The sequence below is a fragment of the Salvia hispanica genome, chromosome 4 (assembly GCF_029641045.1).
Source record: "Salvia hispanica isolate PSC_SH4W2 chromosome 4, Shi_PSC_v1, whole genome shotgun sequence".
Lineage (NCBI taxonomy): Eukaryota > Viridiplantae > Streptophyta > Magnoliopsida > Lamiales > Lamiaceae > Salvia > Salvia hispanica.
This window is the reverse complement of record NC_142695.1, coordinates 39,432,132-39,450,014: the sequence shown is the minus strand read 5'-3', so window position 1 is coordinate 39,450,014 and position 17,883 is coordinate 39,432,132. Positions and strand designations below refer to the sequence as shown.

Below are 17,883 nucleotides of genomic sequence, written 5' to 3'. Positions count from 1 at the left end.
ACTTTACTCTCTCCACTTCATACACAAAATAAAGTTGTATAAATTCTCATGCCGCCCAAGGAATGAGTCATCTTTATTGGGAGAGGAAGCACATGTTTAGTAAAATAGTGACCTAAGCAAAACTAAAGTTATGCATAACTTCAATTGGTTTTAAACTTTGAATAAAAAGTTAGGCGATGCTCAACAGATACAGTAAGGAGAATATGAGATCATGAAGACATGATTGTTTGGAAGTCGTCAGTTTCCAAGTGGAAGATTGTTAAATATAGAGCATAAAAGGAAGTTAGTCAGACTTAATATGTTTTCTACCATGTTTATAATTTGTTTTTATTAATATGATATTGCTAGTGTAACTAGAATTAGAGCCATTTATTTTTTCTATAAGAGCATCCACAGTGGGACGCTCTATGCACCGCTACGTCAGCATTTTATCCTCTGCCACTTCCACCTGCAATGGGGCGGACTATAGCCCGCCTAAGCCACGTCCTAAGCATTTTATCTATTATTTGAATATTTAAATACTTCAAATTTGGAAGAAAAAAAAAACTTCATTTCATTAAAATTAAAATATTACACTACGAATGTGAAAAAACTACAAATTCTCAACGACGGTTGCGGTTCCAAACTTCTTCAATGATGTCAATCATGAGCTAAGTATGGTCTTGTTGGCTGCGCATTGAGGTTTGTCGTTGTAGTACCTCACCGAAGCCCATCGGTAATCCTCGAGTGACAGGCGGGGTCGCCGTGTTGGAACTAGGTCTGGCTTCATCATCCACCCAGTCGGTGACATGTCCAACTTCTTGTCCGACTATCATGTTATGCATGATGATGCACGCATACATGACGTCGGCGATGACTTTCTTTTACCAGAAACGCGCCGGACCTTTCACAATTGCCCACCGCGATTGGAGCACCCCAAAAGCCCGCTCCACATCCTTCCGCGCAGACTCCTGCTTTGCCGCAAACAAGACTCTCCTCTCACCAATTGGGCAGTTGATCGTCTTCAAAAAGACAGGCCACCTTGGGTATATGCCATCGGCCAAGTAGTATCTCACATGATGTCTGCGGTCGTTGGCAGTGAACTCGATGGCCGGTCCACGACCCCTGCACTGATCCGCGAAGAGGGTGGACGAGTTGAGGACGTTGATGTCGTTGTTCGACCTGGCTACACCGAAGTAGGCATGTCAGATCCAGAGGCAGTGGTCAGCGACGGCTTCCAGAATCATCATAGGGTGGCTGCCCTTGTAGCCGCTTGTAAATTGGCCTCTCCACGCCGTCGGACAGTTCTTCCACTGCCAGTGCATACAGTCGATGCTCCCTAGCATCCCAGGGAAGCCGTGCACCGTCTCGTGCATCCTCATCAGCCTCTGGCAATCATCAGCAGTCGGGCGTCGCAAATATGTGTCGCCAAAAGCCTCCACAACTATCTTACAAAATTTCTTAAGACATTCGCGGCCAGTTGTATCCCCGGCGTGAAGGTACTCGTCGAACATATCCGCTGTGGTGTCGTAGGCCAACTGCCGGATCGCAACCGTGCACTTCTGCAACGGCGTAAGTCCGGGTCTACCGATGTCGTCTTCCCGATACTGGAAGTATTCATCACGTCCCTCCAACGTCTGCACAATGCGGAGCAAAAGATCTCGGCTCATTCTAAAACGGCGGTGAAAAACATTCGGGCCCCACCGGGGATTCTCGGCAAAATAATTTGCGAACAGACGTTCGTGAGCTACGCCATGCTCGCACGGGACATACGTCTGACGTCGTATCGGCCGAGGGACCCGCGCCACCGCCGCCGCCGCTGCCTGCTACCGCTGAATTTGTGCCAAGCATTCCGCCGCGGCTTCATTAACGGCATCGAACAAGGCTCGAGTCAAGGCCCGTCTGCAGCCATCCGATGTACTCAAATCGTAGTCGTTGGGATTCATTTTTGAGAAGATGAGAGAGAATAATTGAAGAGAAATTGAAGAGATGTGAAATTGGAGTGTGTGAAATGGTATAGAATTGTGGTGTTTAAATAAGAAAAAAATTTGGAAAAAAATCAAAAAAAAGAAAAGAAAACGTGTGAGCATCGTCTGTCGCATCGTCTGCGATGCCGCAGTGGCGGACGATGCGACGGACGATGAGCATCGTCCGCGCTTCGTCCGCGCACGATGGTTAACCCATCGTCAGCGATGCTGCAGTGGCGGGCGATGCAACGGACGATGCATCGTTCGTCACATCGTCCGTCCCACTGTGTATGGCCTAAATAGAGTAGTCTCTTACAGTAAATTGTCACCAAAAATTATAAAGTGAAATTTCTTAACTCCGAATATTAGGAGTATGCCTGTCAGATCGGGTATCCTCCGAAATTTTCGGATACCCGATCCCGAAATTTCAAAAAATCAATACCCGATACCCGATCCGAATTTAATTTCGGATACCCAGATACCCGACTCGGGTATCCAGTCCCGAAATATCGGGCATCCAGTCCTGATTGTGATTTTGATTTTTTTTTTTTTAAATTAAATACAAACCTTTAGAATTTACTGTATTTAATACTATTATTATTTAGTTCTAATTATCGTGACACCATTTTTCATTAGTTTTTCAGAATCAAGATACCGTTTTTCTTCTGTTTTAGAATCAAAATTCTATTTTCTTGTGTTTTTAGAATCAAGACACCATTTTTCTTTTTGTGTTTTAGAATAGAGGCTTAGAATTATAAACTCATTGTAATTTCAAGGCATTAAATTTTTCCTTTAAACAGAATCCAAGAAACTCAATTCAAATACGTTGGAGGTGGCAGCAACTTTAATTTGATATGGGGATTTATGCAATGTCAATAATTGAGGCACTGACGGGACTACTATTCCGGCGTCATCGGTGGCTTTGGCAGTTGCAGATGGCGGAAGAAAGGGAGGCGGCGGCGGCCGAGAGGAGAGCACACGATGTTGGGAGAGGAGACGCCGCCGCGGCGGAGGGAGGCGCAAGCGAGAGAGCATAGCTGGAGAGGTGAGGGAGAGGCGCTATGAATTTTGGGGTATACGATCCTAAGTCACTAATAGGCAATTACACTAACAATTAACTTAAATGTAATTAAAAAAGAAAATTATATTTAATTAGAATAAAAATATAATTTATTAATTTTTTTAAAAAAAATCGGATAATTCGGTTATACCCGATCGGGTATCGGGTTATCCGATCCCTTATAATCCAAAATTCTCATTACCCGATCTCGATCCGAAACCCGAAAAGTCGGGTTTCGAGTATCCAATTATCCGATTTTTTCCGATTTGAATAACAGGTATCTAATACCCGATATCTATTTTGACAAGCCTAATTAGGAGTATCATATTATACCAAATATCATGACAAAAAAAATGAAAAGTTCCCACCCTAATTTAGGCTTAAAAATTGGGCCGCTTAGGGTAAAGTTAATGGCACGCGTATCAAAATGGGCCCGCCAACATTAATGGCACCACCATTTAGGGTAGGTAGTTTTTGTTGGTCCACGACGAACTCACATTTTTATGTTTATCCTTTGTCTCCACTTTTATTTACAACTATTTAATACTCAAAGTTAAATCGTATCTGTATACTAATTATATAAGGAAAAAGAGAAGGACGAACCCAATTTCCTAGGATTGTTTCTGTCCCATTCCTGGATATTTGTAGGTTGAAACAATAGAAAGATGTCTCTTTGGTCGAATCACACGAAATGAACTACAGTATATGCTTAAATGATTTCGTAATTCGAATTTTATTACCAACATATTAATTGAATTTACAAATTAAATGCGTACAAATACACATATTCAATTGGCAATTAAAATACTATAGTAGTAATATTTTTCAGTAATTATATTTTCTTTAAAATTATAAATTGTTTCTTCGTAATCATATGATCATATTCATGAATCAGGCATGTATGAATATTCTAACTTGTTTGTGAACTACAAAATTCCTCAATTGAGAGCAAATTGTAATGAAAACTCATAGACCACTCCATTTGAACCTCTAAAAACTGATATCGATCAAGGACTACCCCATCTCGATATTATTGCTCTTCTTTAGTCGAATAAAGAAGTAAAGATCTTGGGAGTTTCATCTTAATTCGTGAAAAGTTAAGGGGACACATGGATAGATAAAAGAGATCTAGAGAGATTACACAATATTGCATATGATAAAAGATTAAAAGGTGTGATGGGTGAGGGGTCCATGCTTTTGACTTTGAATTGTAACAAATCATTTTTCATCATTGTCGCTCTCTTTTTATTTGAAGTCAACACCAATATATATAAGACAGATTACTCTTAGGAGAATCTTAATAAGGTGAACGAAATGGATTGGTTAAGGATCTTTCTTTTTAATATATATAACATGACTTGCATTATTATTTTACTTGACTTTTTTGACAAAGTTGAATGCATGTACAGACCTCAATAGTTTTGATTGTTAAGTTTTAATTTCTAGAATATCTTAATGACAAAATATTATTATTATACATACTTATTAAATTGTGCATGATTTCCTCCTTGTGAATTGCTTTCCACAATTAAACACGGCTTATACTGTGGGATATGCATGAAGCGTGCATTATTTACGCGGTACAAAATAATTTCAGCTTTTACATAAATTAATATTAATAAATTTATAATATGAATGAACAAGTCAAGTTAATTAAAGAAAAAAAAATTGTAGTGCATATGCATAAACAAGTCAAATCCACGTGAACAAGTATTAAATATTTGATTGACATAGACAACGAATTAATTAATTAATTAAAATTAATAATTAGAAATGAGAGAATTATACTTTATAAACTTAAAGATTAATAAATACTACATAAGTTTTTAATTAACACTAATTTGGAATTTATAAACCCTAACTACAACAAAAAATAACTCATAATTAAATTAATAACTAGTTGCAACAGTTGTACGAGAATTTTAGTGACTTTTGTACCGTATTAATATTGCATTAAAACTTGTACATTTAGTATACTACCAAGATTATTGTTTAGTGGACGAAGGGATTACAAGATTAGTTAGTTAATTATAGACTATGCATAATTTTCATTTACTTTTTCTCATATGTGCAGTGCAATAAAGTCACGCGTCTTAGTTTCTAGACCATCCAGACAAAAATGCTATGAAAAAGAAGTTCAAACAAAAAAGTGAAAAACGTAACTAAGTAATTAATAATATAACATGATATTCATACCCTTGGCGTTTGAAAATCAAAAGGAGCATTTAATCTTATTTATTGTTAAGTAGACGTGAATTAATTTCGTGGCAATTAAGACACAGAAAGTGGTGGTCAAGATTACCTTTTTGGCATGTATATTTATTTATGTATAATGGAAAAACATATGGTTAGAAGCCCTTTTCTTAATCAACGAATGAAGCAAGTTTTCCCATGAAGTTCGGTTGGTGAAGTTGTTGAGAGTAATTTGAGTTGGGTAGCATGCATATCTCATTACTCGTACAAATGTCACCTCCAAATCAATACTAGTAATTCTATTTTGGGGTGATAAAATTAATGTGAAATCTCAGTTATTCGTTCACCAAATATATGTAACTTGATGTGAGTGTATATGTGTTAGTGTAGATGATGTGCCGGTGTGAAGTGAACCTAACAATTGTTTTAAAAAAAGGATGTATTGGTGTTCATATAGTGTGGTAGATTAGGGGTAATAATAGGGTCACCCATATAACACTATAATATTGATCAAGTTTTGACTATACTATTTATTATTTAGCCGTGTCTCACCTTTACTTACTAAATATTTTAAAGCTCAAAAAGGATATCGAATCATTATAGAGATAGAAATTAAGTTTAATAAACTACTAGTTTTATAGTTATAATTTTGTTTTTATTTCATATTTTCTAAACCCCTATATATGTAATTTACAAGTGTTTACCTCGAGTAAGTGAGGGAGAAAGGAATCAATAAAGGGAACCGTGAAAAAAGAAAATGAATAATCCTTATAAATTTTTCAATTTGTTTGATTAATATATAACCATACAAAGAATTATTAGTACTTATTGTTTGTCTTGGTGAGTTTTTCATTTCTTGTTATTTGTGTTTATTAGATTTATTCAATGAATGAGTATGACAGATAATGCTCATATATGTGTTGTTTAACTGATTTTGATTTCTTGTGTTGGTCAGACATTTTTTCTCTAATTGTCTTGACAAAAATATTATACTAGTTGATATAAAAGAGGTACTATAAATGTAAATAAGTGATGGAGTATATGATATTCAAGTAAGGGAGAAGTGATGGTGAAAGAAAAAGTGAGAGAGAAAAGGTTTCAAGATTGAATTGATGAGGTTTGCCACTTAGAAGCAGTTATTGCAACTTGCAGACATCGTTATCACAATTAACACAAAAATGGGGTCGAAATATTTATGGGACAAGGATTATGTGCCTGTCATATCTACCTTAAATATTAGTATTCATATACTACTACTACTATTTTTCTTTCCTTTCCTTTTTTTATTTGTTTCTGGTGGGCGTGGATGTTTCACTCCTTCTGTTTGGATTGTTGTGCAATTTGTTTTGTCCAAGATGCTGTTGGTGATTCTCAATTGCTTTCTTTTTCTAGTTTTCGATAAACAAAATTGGTAACGTAACTCACTTCATAAAAAGGTATGGATTGGGAGCAAGATAATGTAGTGGTCGAGTAGTATTATAGAAGTAATAAATACCATGTTCATTTGAATCTCTTATGTCGTATTTGGTTTTCTAAATACTTGGTTGGTTAGTAGGATAATGCATGATTTGCAAGGCTTAGAATGTAGTGATTGGTAAAATCCATGTCTAGTGATTGATATTCATTTATATTGAATATAATAGTTTTCCTACGAACTTATTAATTAGCACATGAGTATTCATAATGGTAGCAATGTGATTCAAGTAATTAATAAATGACCTCACCTAAAATTCATTATAGGCTTGAATTTTTATTTTTATTTTCTGGAATTTCATTTTCAATTGTCTTTAACTATGTACTCCTACTATTGACTTTATTGTCCGAAAATGATATTACATGCAACATGAATAAGTATGAATTATCCCAAAATTGAAAGATTATTTTTTGGTGCAAATTTTTCCGAGCGGAATCATAATTTTATAAAAAATTACTCCAAAAGTTTGGTCGTTTATCAAGTACAGTTGCACTTGGTAATTTAACAACAAAGCATTGCTCGGTACATAATTCAAATTTTTTATACGATCTGAGCTTTCAATGTTACTCGCAATATGCCCTATAAAGTTTTCGTTGATCAATGTTCACTTGCAATGTGTTCATAAATTATCAAGTAATTAAAGTTGTTGGTCTGTAAAATTTACTCGGGTTTACTTTTTTTTTAGCGGTTACATAACACTTCCTTAATTTACATGTATAACTTTTTAAGGTTACATATTAATTTCTAAAACTTTTAACAACTTTCCTAACCCAATATTACAACTTCCCTACGTATAAAAATCCATCTATCACTCTCTGCTAATTTTACTTACCTTATTTTCCTTTGAAAAGATAGATACATGATTGTGAGCCTATCTGCATATTTCTTATGACATTGAATATCACGGACTTGACTTTGGTAACTAATGAGGTTGGATTTTGGAATGCCTCATTGCCCTATCTCTATCGCTAGAGAGCTAACAAAATGCAAATAAATTATATAAAGTGAATATAAGTATTATTATAATAATATTATGCCAAGAGCAAGAGCCTCATCCCAATATGCCTCAATTATATTTGTACAAATTCTATGTTAAATTTGAAACTCCATTGGCTAACGAAACTGTTCGCCACTACCATTGAAATTCCCAAAGTTACAATTTAAAAGAATTGTTTATTACAAACAATATTGACACTATTTTTTTACTGAGATAATAGTAAAATTTTATTATAGATAAATAAATTTTAATTTAAAGACTGTGTTAAGAGAACTCGAATCTGAAATTTTTGACAATAGACATTAACTTCTCTACCGTTTGATCAACTCTCGCACACAAAATAGAGTCAGATCACATCTTTCATTGGAGGAAGGTGGTTACGACTTTATATTTTGTGGTTGTATATGTACTAAAAGTACATTGTAAGTTTAAATTTTATGACGAACACAATATATGTTCAGGTATCAACTTCAATTTAATCAAACTAATCACACTCATGCAGATGCAGATGGAGATATTATGCACAAGATAAACATAAAATAACCGCGTATTTAAAAGTAGTATTAAATACTTCCTCCGTCCCCCATTAAGAGTCACATTTTTTCATTTCGGTCTGTCCCCAATTAAAAGTCACACTTCATTTTTACCATAAATAGTAAGTAGGTCCCACATTCCACTAACTCAACTCACTCACATTTTATTATAAAACCAATATAAAAAAATGGGTCTCACATTCCACTAACTTTTTCAACCAACTTTTTTTTACATTTCTTAAAACCCGTGTCCGGTCAAAGAGTGACTCCTAATAGGGGACGGAGGGAGTAGCAAAATTGTATACTTGAATAAAGTCAAGCTCCTTAAAAAGAGTCGATTAAAGTTTCTATCACGATTTTTCCATTTTTTTCAAATTTATCAACTTTTGTTTACATATATGACCTTTTAAAAAATTACTCCAATCTATTATTGATTTAAATTTTAGGCGCCTGACAGGCTATTAACATGGTGAAGGAGTATGTGTAAATTCTCTTCTAAAATAAACGTAGTATCGAATATGATTAAACGTGTCGTAATTTTATTTAACAAAAAAAATCTGACCTCCTTCACGTAAGAGTAAGACCTTCTTTTCTTAAGTAGCCCACCAATTTAAGCTTCTTTCCTTCTGTGCTCAAACATGAATAAATAATTAAGAGAGTCAAGAAAGTTGTATAGAAGACATTGCAGAAAATTAGCATTCTTATAAAATGAAAAAAATAAGAGAACAGTAATGGGCACAAATAGTTGGCTCGAAGACATTAGAGAAAAGGAGCGTAAAAATGATTAAAAAAAATGAGAAGAAAAAGTAATTGAAAAAGTAGAATAAGTTAAGTTTGAATTGATTGATCCTTGCGGCACAACACCAAGACAAAGGATTTATCGATTCCGCTATTCTTACTTCAAATTATTTGTCTTATTTAAACGGCGTCTCAATAAATTATATTTTCATAGGTTTTAGTATATGTTTGTTTATTCTATCTTCTTCCTTTCCAAATTTAGAGTATATCTAGAATTCCGGTACCGGAATTGAAAATTTTGCATCGCTTTTTGGCGTGCCGTTTGCGTACAAATCACAATTATCAAAGTTTACAATATTAGATTATACTAATAAAATCGAGTTTCATATTTAAAAATGCAAAACAATGAGAATTTACACTCATGACAAGTTCGTTCGATTTTTAATTTTTTACCATGTGCATTAGGTATTTCTTTCACAAATAAGTTTATGATGCCATGTTGGTACCTTATTTTTAGATTCTAGCATGTTTATTTGCAAAAAATATACTTTTATAACATTTCGAACCAATCATTACGGTTGCAACTTCATTATACAATTTCCGAAATGGCACAAAATTCAAAATTTTTAAAATGGACACTTTTTACGTTAATAGTTATTATACACAAATATTTTTATTTATAAGGAAAGGTTTAATATCACTATTCTTGAATCATTTTACTTAAATTCGACCTATAAAATATTAGTGTTCCTGTAATGTTCTAGTTAACTTAATATATCTTCTAGAACTGTCGAAATGATTAATCATTATTGCTCATGGCATTCCAATCCATTTTAAAATAAAATTTTAATATTTTACACTTAACTGAATTAAAACTGGATGGAACCTTCTTGTAAATGTAATACATGGTCGTATATGAATATTACACAAAAGTTGGAAATATTTTTTTTAGTAGAATAAATTTTAAAAGTAAAACTATTGACGGAAACAAGTGATCATATGTTGGACGGTCGTGTAAGTCCCTACTATGCTTATTTTTTAGTAGTGTCTTCAAACTTATTCAAATTGGTTTGCTATTTAAGTTAATCCGTCAATTGGAGTCCAGCTCAATTTTATTATAAATTGTACTTTTTCAGTCCTTTAAAAATTGAAACTTTAGAAACAACATAAGTTTTAACATAAAATTGATAAAGTAAGAGAGATAAAAAGAAAAGTATGTTTGTGGATGAGTCTCACCTCATTAGAGCATCCGCAATGGTGTTTAGGTCAGCCATAGGCCAGCCATTCTCTCCCCTGCCACGTCAGCAACACTAAAAAAATCACCTACCACGTCAGATTTAGGTCAGCCATAGGCCAACCGCAATAAAAACAATTCAAAATATACTACATTTACGGAATTAAAATTGCGATATACGGAATTAAATTTACGACACATATACGAGAAAAATAATCCATTCCACTAAAAAAAAGTACAAAGATTTAAAAAAAAAAGTACATGATTTTTTTTTTAAAAAAAAGGGCTTCAACACATGAGCCCCGCCACTCTCTACTCCTCATCGCCGTCACCGTCGTCCTCGCCGTCGCCACTGCCGCTGCCGCCACCCGTGGTATCTGAGCCCACGTCGGAACCCCCCAGCCGTGACCTCGCGATCTCTAAATCAGCACGCATGCTCTCGAGCATCTCGTAAAGAAACCTCTTCTCCGTGGGGTCAGTGGCGTTTTTCCACTCTCGGAAGACCTGTAACATCTGAGCCCGCGTTTGGTTACGCGAATGGAGAGTGTACTCGAGTGGGGCGGCTGGGAGGGCGGAGGACTGGACCTCGCGGGGCGATAGGGGGGATCCGCCCCTCGCAGCCCGCTGCGCCCGCTTGTGTCCAACCGGGCGGGGGCGACCAGTAAATGAAGGAGGGGATGGAAACTCCTCAGCATCCGGGGGGAGGTCGTGGGATCCGCCGCTGCTGCCGCTGTAGTCGCCGCTATAGTTAAGTCGCTGCTTCTTCGGCCACCCAGCGTCGCACCCAGACCGGAACTTCTCGGAGTCCTTCAACAACAAGAAGCACTCCCAGAAGGTGAACTCCTTATACTTCCCCTCCAAGGGGAACTGACTCGCGGCGATCCTCCGGGCGTTGTCCTCAGTCTGCCCACTTCTGAGCTGACGGAGGGCGTTGGCGTACAAATTCGCAAAACGGCCCACCGCGGCCCTGGTGCGCTCCCACCCTTTCCGGACCTCCTCGTTGCTGTAGTCCTTCCCGTGCGGGCAGTGGCTCTTATAGGCAGCCCTGATCTTCGCCCACATGTTGACGACTCGCTGGTTGTTCGCAACCAGTGGATCGTCGCACACCTCCAACCACCCCTTGGCCACCACGGCGTACTCATCCTCCGTCCACTTCCTCCGGCCTGTGGCAGCGGGCTGCGATGACTCGCCGACCGCCTTGCCCTTCCCCTTCCCCCTCGTCTTCTTCTTCGGCGCGGCCGGCGTCGCTGGAACGGGAGTATCATCGTCCCCGAGATCGATCCCCATATCATGCAATGACAGAAGGTCATCGCCAGAGAACTGCGTCTCCACCGGGGTCGACGTGTGAGACGAAGCCGTCAAAAAATCAAGCGAGGGCCGATATACCACGTCCCCTCCCGGTGACCCCTGCACCCCCCCCCCCCCCCCCGCATCCCGGGATGCATACCGTGCGGCATCCCCCACCCCCCCCCCCCCGCCACATCATCCCCATCATCTGCTACAGCATCATCTGCTGCTGCATCTGGGGCATACCCCCCCACCCGGGCGCTGACTGCCCGCCGCCCGGCATCCCCCACGGCATACCCCCCTGCGCCCCCCCCCCCCCCCGGCGCACCAGCCATCATCCCCATCATCTGATTCCAAGTGATGTTAAATCTCGGGCCGATCTGCCCCCATCCAGATCCCACGGGTACTGTGGGAGTCTGAGAGCCGCTCGTCGCCGGACTGGACTCGTTGTTGTGATCCATCACTCGATGATGCTCTTGAACAGAAAGTTAGAGAGAGAGAAAACTCGTTAAAATAAGCGGTGCAAATGAAAATGAAACGAAAATCGCGTTTATATATGATTTAAAAAAAAAAAATTCGAAAATCGGCGCTGGCCGATCGGGCCTCCCCAATGGCGGCTAGCCGATCGGCTTGCGCTTCGGCCAGCGACGAACGATCTGCCAGCCCACGCCGATCCGCTCGCCGAAATCGCGTTTGCCGATTGCAATGGTTCGGCTAGCCGATCGGCTAGCGCGACAAATCGGCTAGCCGGTCGCTAGCCGACCATTGCGGATGCTCTTAGTGAGAAGAAATTGCTTTAGATAGAAAGTTTTTATTTTCAGGGGACGGACCAAAAAGAGAAGAGTTTCTGTTTTTAAGGAATGTAGGTAGTAGGTAGACATCACATTCACTAACTCATTCAATTTACGTTTTATTATAAAACTGATATATAAAAATGAGTTTCACATTCCATTTCCTATTTCTACCCACTCTCCTTTATACTCTCTTTGTCCACGAATATGGGTCTCGTTTTTTAATTTCGCTCCATCCGCGAATAGGAGTCCTAGTTCATTTTTACTATATATGGTAATAGGCTCACATTTTCTCACATTTCATTTAAATCTAAAATACATAGAAGTGTGACTCATATACAATTAACATTTTTGTGTACCTACTTTTCTTAACATTTCTTAAAATTCGTATGAAAAAAAAGAGGACTTCTATTCGCGGACGGATGAAGTATTTCTTACACTTCGTGCCGAACTCAAATGAGACTCATAATAGTGGATAGAGAGATCAAGAAAGTTCATATCAACGATCTATATTATCTAAAAATATATTTTGAATAAATTTTTAAAATGTAGCCTCTTTTTTTTTTTTTTTATGTGTCTGCCTCTAATCCTCACCTTTGAGCGTCTTCAAGAAAGGGTGCAAATCATGTCCCTCTACTGATTTTTTTTTTAATAAGTTAGATTATTTTCTTTTATTCATAAATGAGTGGCTTTACTGTACATTTTGTCACAGCAGGAGATCCAAGTCCCTTATATTTGGCTCTTTTAAAAAAAAAAAACTCATTCTATAATGAGAAAGAATATTTAAGAAGATATTATACTCATGTAAAATATATATCTCATTCCCTTGGAGATATTATACTCATTGGACTTGGACTATTGGAGAATAAGTTGTTACGAAGAAAATGTAAATACCATGGTTATTTACTTTACCTTATTATTTAGTAGTATCTCATTGCCTTGGAGTATACTTTTGTATTCCCTGCGTTACACATTAATAGAAGCATTTCATTTTGTGCATTTATTTTGAAAAGATAATTATAAATAGTTAAAGTAAAGAAATAATAAAGTATGAGAGAGAATATTATAGATAAAATTTTTTTCTACATTATTCTCTCTCTTACTTTACTATCTTTCCACTTAACTATTTAATATCATTTTTTTAAAACGAGTGCATAAAATGAATTGCTTCTATTAAACGGAGGAAGTAGTTTGAAGCTAATCTAAAAGTTCAAGCAACTTGTCTTAACTTCTGCTTGATTAACTATCATATATATTCAACTAATCCTCTTTGTATTTGGGGTTGCAAAGTATTGCAGACAAACATACGCAGTAAAAAACAAAAAGAAATATCTTGACAATCAAAAGAAAACAAATTAGACAACTTAATCAAGAAATTCCTTGTCACCCATCCCAAAATATTATTAATAAAATTCACTAGTTTCCAACGAGAAAAAGAAACAAATTCTTATTCTCACTTGTTAATCAAGATTAAAACCTACCACGTCATGCCACGTGGACCTCAACTGTACACCCTGGACCACAGTCGTTACGTTCATTATCTATAATCATAATTCCTCATTACTGTTATTTTAATTTATTTTAATTAAACCTAAAATGGTTTTTCTTTTTTCAAATTTTGAGTTTGATTTTTCCTTTTTTATTACTCACAAAGCAAAGCACCCATCGTCGTTTACTTTTTATCACCTTCTACGCAGATCCCTCTCTCTCACTTCCTTCTCCCACTTTCTTCTTTCGCAGAGATTCAAAGCTGAAGTCCCTCTATAAAAATGTGTTCAAATCTTTGAAATTTTTGGGGTTTTTCTTGCTTCCTTTTTTGTATTGAAACAAGGTTTTGAGCAATACAAGAAATAGAAACAGAGATTTTGTGTGTGTAAACGGAAATGGGAGTTTGCACTTCTAAACCCAAACCCTCCCAAGAGCTCAATTTCCATTCATCAGATGAAATCAGCGATAATTATGCTCCGGGGCAGAATAACGATGAACAGCCAGTTCCGGCGAAGAATAGCGGCGAGAATGCGAGGAATTCTGGAAACCTCGAGAAGAAAAAGGGCGAAGAAGCAGGAAAAAAGTCTCCTTTTTTCCCCTTCTACAGCCCGAGCCCAGCTCATTATCTCTTCTCCAAGAAGTCTCCGGCGAGATCTCCGGCGCCCGGGAGTGGGACGCCGAGGAGGTTTTTCAAGAGGCCTTTTCCGCCGCCGTCTCCGGCAAAGCACATCAAGGCGGTGCTGGCGCGGCGGCACGGCTCGGTGAAGCCCAATGAGGCAGCGATACCGGAGGGGAAGGAGGTGGAAGGGGCGGGTTTGGATAAAAGCTTCGGCTTTTCGAAGAATTTCTATAGCAAATATGAGGTTGGGGAAGAAGTTGGGCGAGGGCATTTTGGGTTTACTTGTAAGGCCAAGTTCAAGAAGGGGGAGCTCAAGGGTCAGGAAGTTGCTGTTAAGGTCATACCTAAAGCCAAGGTGAGATTTTGTTTTGGTGATCTGGTGTTTTTTTAATCTTGATGGGATTTTGTTTTGTGGAGATCTGTTGAATTCAGAAAGGGGTTATATTTTGTGAAGAGCTCAGTGTCTCCGAGAATGAGATTTCATTTGATTAGGTTATGTTTTGGAAGATGGTTGAAATAAATTAATTTGAATATTGGATGATGAGGTCTGGAAATGGCTGATCATTTTGTTAGTATTATGAAGATGAAAGATAAATGCCCGGATCTTGCTTGCCGATTGTCAAACTGTTTGAGATTCTAATGATGTTGTTTGTCTGATGTTGGTTACTTGTTTGTGTTTCTAGATGACCACAGCTATAGCGATTGAAGATGTGAGGAAGGAAGTGAAGATACTGAGAGCTTTGACAGGGCACATTAATCTCATCCAATTTTATGATGCTTATGAAGATCATGACAATGTTTATGTAGTCATGGAGTAAGTTTTGCTTCCTTTGTGTTTGATTATTCTCTTATTTGCTTATAATGTGTAGAAGCATGATCTCGAGTTTTACTTAATTTCTCAGGTTATGCGAAGGAGGTGAACTTTTAGATAAAATACTTTCGAGGTATCAACTTGTATGAACTTGTTTTGTTTTGAGAGGGCAATATCCTGTAAATTTGGATGTTTTGAGCTTGAATATTCGTGTGAGAAGCATCACCTATAATAGGTTATGTTTCCTAATGGTTCAGGGGTGGCAAGTATACAGAAGATGATGCAAAGTTGGTGATGATACAAATACTGAATGTTGTTTCGTTCTGCCATCTCCAGGGTGTGGTACATCGGGATCTTAAACCTGAGGTAGGAGCTTCAACCGTGTGTCTTGAGTTACAAATGGTTTATTGAAAGCCTAGATCGCCTTCTCTTGTGTTATTATAGTGTGTCAAAAAGCAGTTGGAGCTGAATGCTCTTTTTTAGCATGTTTGATTTACTAATGGAATACTACTATTTATAGTATTGTCTAACTGGTCCATGCCTCTTGACCAGAATTTCTTGTTTACAACTAAAGAAGAAGACTCAACATTGAAGGCCATTGATTTTGGATTATCAGATTTTGTGAAACCAGGTTTGTCCGATATGTTCTTATAAAATTTGTGGCGGAAGTTATGATTGACTCGGTTAGATTGACATTGATTCATTTCTTTATAGATGAAAGGCTTAATGATATCGTTGGCAGTGCATACTATGTAGCTCCTGAAGTTTTACATAGAGCATACAGTACTGAGGCCGATGTTTGGAGCATTGGTGTTATCGCTTATATATTGTTATGTGGGAGCCGGCCATTTTGGGCTCGAACTGAATCTGGCATCTTCCGTGCTGTTGTTAAAGCTGAACCAACTTATGAGGAACAACCTTGGCCAACTTTGTCATCTGAGGCAAAAGATTTTGTCAAACGTTTGCTTAATAAGGATCCGAGGAAACGAATGAGTGCAGCTCAAGCCATGTGTGAGTGTCCAATGCTAGTAATGCTTAACCCTGCCCCAACAAAATACACCGATTTACTAACTCACCAAAATATCTGCTGCTTCAGGTCATCCGTGGCTCAGAAATACCAGTGACGTGAAAGCGCCATTGGATATATTGATATTTAAGCTAATGAAAGCATATATGCGATCATCTCCCCTTAGAAAAGCTGCATTACGGGTGGGTAAAGTGTATATTCCTTCAATTTCTTTTGTGCATTGCATTGAAAGATTATCTCTCCACTAGAAAGATCATAAATATTTTTCGGGTTTCAATGATTAGGTAATAGGCGCACTCTGGATAGAGTAACCAACTTAGGTTATTTCTTACTCTAAGGTAGATATCCCAAAATGGACATTCCCTTCAGAGATGTAGGATTAGAAGAGGTGTCTAACATTAGGGTGCACTTCTCTACTGATATGGTTTCATAATTTGTTAGAAATACGCATGCGAAAGTGTCCGGTCATAGGGCCTATTGTGAGAGATATCTTGTGACAATCTGATTTGCTACCTGTTCATTTTAAACTTCTAATCTGCTGTTTTTACTTTGCTGTTGTGATTCCATAATTTCCTTCATCTATCTCTGCAGGCTTTATCGAAAACACTGACAGCGGATGAACTTTTCTACTTGAGGGAGCAGTTTGCACTGCTCGAGCCAAATAAAAACGGCACCATATGTATAGATAATATTAAAACGGTTGGTAGTTGTCACATTGTTCTTGCTATTGTTTGTTTAAATCAAAACTTGGTCTAACTGCCCCACTAATTTGGCCAGGCCTTGAAGAAAAACGCAACAGACGCCATGAATGAATCCCACATCTTTGATTTTCTTGCTTCGGTGAGGCTTTGGATCAAATGTGTTATGAAATGTCAATCGACTGTAACTTACTCTGTCTTTTCTCCACACAACAGCTGAATGCACTACAATATAGAAGAATGGATTTTGAAGAATTCTGTGCTGCTGCTTTGAGTGTGTATCAGTTGGAAGCTCTCGATAGATGGGAGCAACACGCTCGTTGCGCCTATGAGCTCTTCGACAAGGATGGCAACAGGACTATCATGATCGAGGAACTAGCTTCGGTAACACATACTACAATTTTCATAGTCCTTATTTCAGGTAAAGGTTCGATGAAAACGTGGAAACTTAAAGAAAGTGGATGGAATTTTATGTTTCAGGAACTTGGCCTGAGCCCTTCTGTTCCTGTTCATGCTGTTCTACATGACTGGATCAGACACACTGATGGGAAGCTCAGTTTCCTTGGATTTGTAAAGCTATTGCACGGCGTCTCCAGCCGGGCTCTCGCCAAACCTCATTAGGATGCTACTCAGCTTGTTTACGTTGTCGTTTTATAGAGCAATTCACCGCCAGATTCAAGATTCCGGTAGACTACCAGCTTCTGAAGATGAGATACACGAGATTAAGGATTGCTGGAATTCAACACAAGCAGTTCTGCAGCCACTGTAAAGCCATAGTTAACTTCATCCCTTTTTTTTCCTTTTTTTAAACTTTTATTAATTTATATTTTGATTGCAGCTGAGAGCATTTCTCAGCAGGTTGTAGTGGACATTCATACCCTCTCTTCTGACATACGATGCTGACTTAATAACCTTCCACCTTGTATCTTCAACTCCATCTAATATATTCAATCTCCTTTTTTTCTTTTTAATTTGATGCATACAGTT

At 37.8% G+C, this 17,883-nt stretch overlaps 1 protein-coding gene and 1 pseudogene across 1 annotated transcript; one reads left to right on the top strand and one right to left on the bottom strand.

Annotated features, from left to right (window-relative positions):
- Nucleotides 1–602: 602 nt before the first annotated feature.
- LOC125195119 (uncharacterized) lies at nucleotides 603–2,981 on the bottom strand (annotated as a pseudogene).
- Nucleotides 2,982–13,926: 10,945 nt separating this feature from the next.
- LOC125194314 (CDPK-related protein kinase-like) lies at nucleotides 13,927–17,867 on the top strand. Its single transcript, XM_048092474.1, has 11 exons — nucleotides 13,927–14,715; nucleotides 15,044–15,174; nucleotides 15,263–15,304; nucleotides 15,429–15,537; nucleotides 15,724–15,802; nucleotides 15,886–16,182; nucleotides 16,268–16,380; nucleotides 16,790–16,897; nucleotides 16,976–17,038; nucleotides 17,113–17,280; nucleotides 17,377–17,867. The coding sequence occupies exons 1-11, from the start codon at nucleotides 14,137–14,139 to the stop codon at nucleotides 17,515–17,517; spliced, it is 1,830 nt and encodes a 609-aa protein (XP_047948431.1). The 5' UTR covers nucleotides 13,927–14,136; the 3' UTR covers nucleotides 17,518–17,867.
- Nucleotides 17,868–17,883: the final 16 nt, after the last annotated feature.

Coding starts and splice junctions, on each gene's coding strand:
- LOC125194314 (XM_048092474.1), top strand. CDS start 14,137: ATGGGAGTTTGCACTTCTAAACCCAAACCCTCCCAAGAGCTCAATTTC. Junction 14,716..15,043: donor AGGTCATACCTAAAGCCAAG/GTGAGATTTTGT, acceptor TTGTGTTTCTAG/ATGACCACAGCTATAGCGAT. Junction 17,039..17,112: donor TCTTTGATTTTCTTGCTTCG/GTGAGGCTTTGG, acceptor TCCACACAACAG/CTGAATGCACTACAATATAG.